Raw genomic sequence first — 8,335 nt, forward strand, 5'->3', positions numbered from 1 at the left:
CAGTGGGGATGGTGTTCTTTGGGTTGAAGGCTTCTCCTTTTTTACGCCAAATGAAGGAAACATTATTGTGACTAAACAATTCTATTTTTGTTTCATCTGACCATAACACAGAAGACCAGAAGTCTACTTCTTTGTCCAGATGAGCTTTTGAAAAGGCCAAGCCAGCTTTTGTGTGCCTTATCTGGAGAAGTGGCGTCCTCCTTGGTCTGCATTGTGCAGTGTCCGTTGGATTGTCTGCCTTGAGACATTGCCATCAGCAGAGGCCAGATTCACCAGGATGGTCTTGGTGGTGATCCTTGGATTCTTTTTCACCTCTCTAACTATCCTCCTGACCAGCACAGGTGTCACTTTTGGCTTCCGACCACGTCCTCTGAGATTTTCCACAGTGCGGAACATCTTGTATTTTTGGCTCAAATCTAAATAAAAGCTGAGAAATGTTGTTTTTTCCCACAATAATGCCTCTTGTACATCGTCTTATTATCTTTTGGGAGACGCCTATGTCATTTCCCGTCAAAAAATTACTTGCTGGTTGAATAAAAGTAACTTTAAGTCAAAATTTGGCAGGGGTATGAATAATTATGGGCAGCACTGTACATTTAGTGAAGTTGTGGCATCCTTAAGATTTCACACTACACAGCAATTTTAACTCGTTCATTTTATTTTCTAGACCCTCAGTCATCAGATGCAGCTAAAAACAAGATGGCCGCCGGTATAGTGGGATTTGTGTTAGGAGTTGTATTTTTCATTGTTGGCCTTGTCATCTACATGAGAGGAAGAAAAGGTAATAGAAACATAGTACAAAGGTTCATTACAATATCCATAATAGGAAGAAATGGTAAAATAATCAGTCATTGGTAATGCATTTTTTTTGTATTTTTAGGGCAAACGTCATTCCCAGGACAACAGAATGAACGTAAGTTTTATTTTCTCCTTTGACAACTCTCCAAGTTGTGAGCCATTCAAGGTAGAAATACATTTTTATGTCTGTCTTTGCTTTGTGTGTCTGCGCCAATTTCACAAAATGGCAATTAACCCTTAGATGACCTGGCAATTTTACGTTTTTGTTTTTTCGTTTTTTCACTCCCTGCCTTCCCAGAGCCATAACCTTTTATTTTTTTCCATTCACATAGGGCTTGTTTTTCGCATGACACATGCTTTTTGCTGGACAAGTTGTTCAAAAAGCACAATTTTATATTGCATATGATGTAGTGGGAAGCTGGACGGCATACCACACTTGTATAGTCTTTCTCGCATTTTAATACTGAAAGAAAATAAAAATCTTGAAAAAAAAATTTTTTTTTCTTTTCATCTTCATATTCTGACCCCTAAGACTTGCACTAGTGTCCCTGACCCCAGTAGGTCAGCTGCCAACTACAGTGGGGGACTATTAAAAGAGTCCTGTCTGACCTGGGAAGAAGTGCTGCAGCGTCTTAAAAAGATTAAAATAGACAAATCACTGAATCCAGATGGAATGCAACTCCGTATCCTAAGAGAATTAAAGGGAACCTGTCACCGGGATTTTGTGTATAGAGCTGAGGACATGGGTTGCTAGATCGCCGCTAGCACATCCGCAATATCCAGCACCCATAGCTCTTCAGCGATTCAGTGATTTGTCTATTTTAATCTTTTTAAGACGCTGCAGCACTTCTTCCTGGGTCAGACAGGACACCTTTAATAGGTTCCCTTTAAGTCCTAGACAGACCCTTATTTCTGATATTTAAGGACTCTATATTGACAGGGAGTGTTCCACAGGATTGGCGCTTAGCAAATGTGGTGGGTCAAAAACAGAGCCCGGAAACTATAGTGATAGTAAACAGAGGGTGGTTATTAATGGTACACACTCAGATTGGGTCACCATCACTAGTGGGGTACCTCAGGGTTCAGTATTGGGCCATATTTAATGATCTTGTAGGAGGCTTGCACAGTAAAATATACATTTTTGCAGAGGCCACTAAACTGAGTAAAAATGAAAGAGGTACTGTATATATATACACTACAGACAGGGGCGGATTAAGTGCATGACAGGCCCGGGGCTGTCTACCCAACTTAGGACCCTCCTTCCATTTTAATTTAGTATTTTTTTTTTGTATGAATAGGCGGCGGTGCTTCGTGAGCGTCACAGTCTCTTCCTAGGCCATATGACATCTCCAGACTAAAAAAAAAAATACCCCAAATTGGCTCCTAAACTGAAAAATTTGGTTGTCAAATTTAAAATACATATAATTAAAATAAAAAAGACTTGGAGGAGAATACAGCACCACATACCTCTTACATCCAGGGACATATCCTTTCATGTAGACCTTCTCTTTCTTCTCCTCCGTACTTTACACCAGTTTGATAAATTACCCCAAATGTCCCTATAATGTCTACATCAGTTATAATGTCCCCTAGAGACCCCCGGTAATAATAATAACACCCTATATTGTGCTCCAGGTAATAATCCCTGTAAAGTGTCCCTAAAAATAATAGAAACATAGAATGTGTCGGCAGATAAGAACCATTTGGCCCATCTAGTCTGCCCAATAAACTGAATACTATGGATAGCCCCTGGCCCTATCTTATATGAAGGATGGCCTTATGCCTATCCCATGCATGCTTAAACTCCTCCACTGTATTTGCAGCTACCACTTCTGCAGGAAGTCTATTCCATGCATCCACTACTCTCTCAGTAAAGTAATACTTCCTGATATTACTTTTAACCTTTGCCCCTCTAATTTAAAGGGGTTGTCCAGGTTCAGAGCTGAACCCGGACATACCCTTATTTTCACCCCGGCAGCCCCCCTGAGCCTAGCATCGGAGCATCTCATGCTCCGATGCGCTCCAGTGCCCTGCGCTAGATCGCGCAGGGCACGGGCTCTTTTGTTTTCAATAACACACTGCCGGGCAGTAACTTCCGCCCGGCAGTGTGTTCGGTGACGTCACCGGCTCTGAGGGGCGGGCTTTAGCTCTGCCCTAGCCGTTTTACTAGCTAGGGCAGAGCCAAATCCCGCCCATCAGTGCCGGTGACGTCACCGGGGTTCCTGTCAGCCCCATAGAGAGCCCCGGTACGTCACCGGAACTCAGAAAAATGCCTTTGCCCTGTGCGATTTAGCGCAGGGCAAAGGAGAGCATCGGAGCATGAACTGCTCCGATGCTCATGTCAGGGGGGCTGCCTGGGTGAAAATGGAGGTCTGTCCAGGTTCAGCTCTGAACCTGGACAACCCCTTTAAAACGATGTCCTCTTATAGCAGTTTTTCTTCTTGTAAATATTCTCTCCTCTTTTACCTTGTTGATTCCCTTTATGTATTCAGCAGTTTCTATGATCTCCCCTCTGTCTCGTCTTTCTTCCAAGCTATACATGTTAAGGTCCTTTAATCTTTCCTGGTAAGTTTTATCCTGCAATCCATGTACCAGTTTAGTAGCTCTTCTCTGAACTCTCTCCAAAGTATCAATATCCTTCTGGAGATATGGTCTCCAGTACTGCGCACAATACTCCAAATGAGGTCTCACTAGTGCTCTGTAGAGCGGCATGAGCACCTCCCTCTTCCTACTGGTAATGCCTCTCCCTATACACCCAAGCATTCTGCTAGCATTTCCTGCTGCTCTATGACATGGTCTGCCTACCTTTAAAGGGACACTGACAGGCCCAATTAGCATATTTAGATATATATATATGTCAGTACAGGTCTTCTAAAGTCTATTAAAATCATCTAAGTAGCCCCCCTGTCCACCTTATAAATACCGAAATATAAAGTTTTATAACCTGCTTGTCCGGTCACCAATCTGTCCAGGAACATCAACCCTGTTACAAATCTTTGTGTCATCAGCAAAAAGACACACCTTACCATTGAGGCCTTCTGCAATTTCGCTGATAAAGATATTAAACAATATGGGTCCCAGAACAGATCCCTGAGGTACCCCACTGGTAACAAGACCTTGGTCTGAATATACTCAATTGACTACAACCCTCTGTTGCCTGTCCCTCAGCCACTGCCTAATCCATTCAACAATATGGGAGTCCAAGCCCAAAGACTGCAATTTATTGATAAGCCTTCTATGTGGGACAGTATCGAAAGCCTTACTGAAGTCTAGATAAGCGAGGTCTACTACACCTCCTCCATCTATTATTTTAGTCACCCAATCTAAAAAAATCAATAAGATTAGTTTGACATGATCTCCCTGAAGTAAACCCATGCTGTTTTTCATATTTCAATCCATGGGATTTTAGATGTTCCACAATCCTCTCCTTAAGTATGGTTTCCATTAATTCCCCATTATTGATGTCAGGCTTACTGGCCTATAGTTGCCCGATTCCTCCCTACTACCTTTCTTGTGAATCGGCACAACATTTGCTAATTTCCAATCTTCTGGGACGACTCCTGTTGCCAGTGATTGGTTAAATAAATCTGTTAATGGTTTTGCTAGTTCCCCACTGATCTCTTTTAATAGCTTTGGGTGTATCCCATCAGGCCCCTGTGACTTAATTGCCCCTACAGTGCCTCCCCAATAGGAACGTCCCCCACACTGCCCCATATAGTAATTTCCCCCACACTGCTCCCACATAGTAATCCCCCACATAGTAATTTGCCCACCACACAGTAATTCCCCCCACACTGTGCCCACATAGTAATTCCCCTATAGTAATTTGCACACCACACAGTAATTTCTACCACACTGCCCCATATAGTAGATTTCCTCCACATAGTAATTTCCTCCACACTGCTCCCACATAGTAATCCCCCTATAATAATTTGTCCACCGCACAGTCATTTCCACCACACTGCCCCCATATAGTAGTTTGCACCCGCACAGTTATTTCGCCCACATAGTAATTTACTCACACTGCCCCAACATAGTAATTTCCCCAACACTGCCCCCACATAATAATTTTTCCCCATATAGTAATTTGCCCCCACATAGTAATCCCTCCATAATAATTTCCCCCTCATAGTAATTTGCCCCCATACAACAATTTCCCCCCACTGTCCCTTCACATGTCCTCCTGTGTGTCCCCACCATGTCCCCCATAGTTGGCACATAAAATAAAAAAACAACTAAAAGCTAAATTGTCCAGGCGCGCGATGGCAGGCGTGCACACGTCACTGTGCTGCATCTCGGCACAGGCGTGCGATGACATCATCATGCATGCCTGCGCCAGGTTTTCACTACCGCATAGGCCTCAGGCCTACTAGGCCTGAAGCCTATGGTGGTGATCGGAGGCAGGGCAGGTAACTATGCGCTCCCGTGCCCCGCCACAGTATGTGGGCGCTCGGGTCGGCGTTGGGCCCCCAGTGATGCTGGGCTCGAGGCTACCGACCCGAACGCCCCTATTGTAATCCGCCATTGACTACAGAGTATGAGTGAGAGAATGGTCTGCGGTACTCTTTCAGGGGGATACTGAGAATACCGAGGGGGCGCCACAGGGACAGTTTAGGATGGAGATTAGAAAATTATAGTTGTCTACGATTATTGACAATGGAGGGTAAGGCGAGAATCTATAAACCAACCAGGATATTTGGGTATAAATAAAAGGAGGTATATATAAAAAATATATAAAATATATAAAAACATACACGGATTTCCTTCAGTATATACCACTATAAAGCGGCGTGGAATAACATATGGCAGAGGGATCAGACTACACACAAGGTTTAGATGTAGTCTGTTGCCTTGGAGACACAAAGGTTTGCATAGAATGCACAAAATAGTAGATTTGTAATCAAACCTATTAGCAGTGTGCATTTTGCATTTTAGTGACATAGTTTTATGGACAATGGTTGTGGAACCACTGTGCCAACAAACAGATTTAACTTTGGGCTAGTCCTGAGGACATAAACCTGGTATTCACCCATTAATCACTATAGAGCAGGGGTGCACAACCTGCAGCCCAGGGCCACATGCGGCCCTCAATATCATTCTCTGCGGCCCCCAACCGTCTGGTGACAGACCTGTATGTCTTGTGGCTGCTCACATGCATTTTTCATATAGTCTCCCATTAGATGGGAATCGTGGAGGTGTAACCAGACACTTATAGTATATACTGTATGTACAATATGCCATAAATACAGTATTTCAGTTGGTAATACTCCTTTAACTTTTATTTTCTTGAGATTCCTGTCCAGTCTGACAATGTGGCCCCCAACCAGAAAAGGTTGTGCACCCCTGCTATAGAGGGATCTGGCCACTACCTCTTGGAGTAGTTTCCATGTTGTTGGCTGCTGGCCCACGGGGATCAGAGACACTGGTGGGGAGCACCAAGGCATTAGGCAATACTCATAGTCAGAAAGCAGGAAGAATTTGTGTGAATCCGTGAAACAATCCAATGGTCAAGGCAGGTGGTACAGGATTAGTGCAGTGAACAGGAACAGGTCAGTTCAGGCAGCAGAGGGTCCAAATCCAGGAATCAGGCAGGGGATGGTATAGTAAGGACATAAGAACAAAGAAACTCTGAGGTTGCGTGGGCAAGGAATTAACCAAATAGCACAGAATATATAGCCCAGGCTAATGCAGCTAGACACATCCTCGTAGTACCACACAGAGAAGGAGGAAGTTAACCCTTGCAGTACTGCAGAATGAGGTGAGGCACAATGCATAATAGCCCTAATTCACACACAGGAACCCGGCGCCCGGGAGCATGGGGGGCAGTGGCCGCGAATCACTATTGTAACACTATTGGGTGAATAAAAAGTGTTGCAAAACTGTCCACATCTGTCAAAAGCAATCACATGTGTAAGTTTGGATTTGAATAGTCCTTCAATTAGTCCTTGCATTTCTCTTAATCATTTCATACCATCATTAATTTGTCATTTCTCCTTTGTCATGAACATGGATTGGAACAAATAATAAACTTTTCTTTATGTTCTTTTTTCAGGCTTTGTGTCACAGTAATCTGGATCCTACCTGGTCAGTTCCAGCTCAGCTTCCAGCTGTTTAGTTTCTAATGCAAAAAGGAGGAGTTTCCTGATGTCTAACCTTCACCAATGTGTCGGGATCTATACATATGGCGTGTAACTATGCTCCGTAATATGTGCAGAACTAGTTTTGCTGATGCCCTTAGTATATTGATTATTTGATTTGGGAATTGAAGAAGCTTTTTATTAGCTCCAGATGTTTGTTTTGTTGGTAGTTTAAAGAAAAGAGTAAAAGAAAACTTCAGATCACTAGATGAACTCTGCTGCACATATCTGCCTTACAATAGCCATTATCTTAGTTCATAAATTATCCCCTAGAATTGATTGTGTATGTAAAGTGCAACACAATCATTCAGAGCCAAATTTCAATTTAAAGGGGTTCTCCAAGCTTTAGTTAATACTTACACATCCGTCGCTCCATCAATGCCGCCGTCTCCTCTGTGCTCACACGGCCTGTGGGTTCTTCTCGCTCTGGGTCTCGTCCTGTTGTCTTCCTTTCTTTTCATAATAATAAATACAGCTGAACAGGAAGAGAAGTGCGCACATCTGGTCGGGACCCCCGAGCGGAGGAGCCCGCAGCCTGTGTAAGTGCAGTGGAGACGGGGGCATCGGCAGCGTGACGGATGGGTAAGTATTAATTAAACAGGTTAGGAGAAAGCATCAGTTTATAAAGCCTAAAGTTAAACGTAAGGGGGTTGTTTGGAGCATTTTTTTATTGAAAACTTCTCCTGGGGCTGGTTAAACCAACCTTCACCAGCCCCCTCGGAACCAGTGCCACCATGACTTTCTCTTCCCCGAGTTAAAGCCAGTGATGTATTGTGGGGCAGCTTAAGCGGTGACTTCCTGCATACTACTGCAGCCAATCACCAGACTCAGGTTTGTACAGCCCGAGACCACTGAGACCAGGGATTGGCTGCAGTGATGTCACTGCTGCAGCCCAGGGAAGAGGAAAGGCAGAGTCGCTGGATCGGAGGTGGCTCAGGAAGGAAAGGTAAGTTGTTTTTTTTGTTTCTTTTACTGGCCCCACAGCATTTAAAACAAAGGTAACTTGGAAAACCCTTTAATCTACAAATGCATATAACAAAGATTCAGAACGGTTTCACGTGTCCGTAATATTGGTTTCAGTGCGACATCACGACATGTACATGAGGCCAAATAGTGAATCTACAATGTGGCCTATTATGTATAGATGAAGACATGCTTACACCTTATTCACACTTGGTATTTGGCATCAGTATTCAGAAGCCAAAGCTAATAATTGGTGCAAAGACGTGCAGATCTTACAATTATTGTACACTTTTTTCAGCATGGTTGGAGATTTATTATAATTGCAAGTCACATGACTTTTTCCTCTATTCTAAATAAACAAGCAGAGATCGTGATAAATGTTTAGGAATGGAAACATGAAATCTATTAGAAAGTTGTTGAATCTTACTTCATGCAGT

General features: G+C 43.3%; 1 protein-coding gene across 1 annotated transcript in view; it reads left to right on the forward strand.

Annotated features, from left to right (window-relative positions):
• The window catches only part of LOC122919480 (H-2 class II histocompatibility antigen, E-S beta chain-like), a 33,501-nt gene extending 25,546 nt beyond the window's left edge, over positions 1 to 7,955 (forward strand). The window contains exons 4-6 of the mRNA XM_044268539.1: positions 668 to 781; positions 881 to 913; positions 6,851 to 7,955. Coding sequence (XP_044124474.1) covers positions 668 to 781; positions 881 to 913; positions 6,851 to 6,867 — 164 coding nt within the window. The 3' untranslated portion in view covers positions 6,868 to 7,955. The remainder of the gene's footprint in view (positions 1 to 667; positions 782 to 880; positions 914 to 6,850) is intronic.
• Positions 7,956 to 8,335: the final 380 nt, after the last annotated feature.

The sequence above is a fragment of the Bufo gargarizans genome, chromosome 9, assembly GCF_014858855.1.
Source record: "Bufo gargarizans isolate SCDJY-AF-19 chromosome 9, ASM1485885v1, whole genome shotgun sequence".
NCBI lineage: Eukaryota > Metazoa > Chordata > Amphibia > Anura > Bufonidae > Bufo > Bufo gargarizans.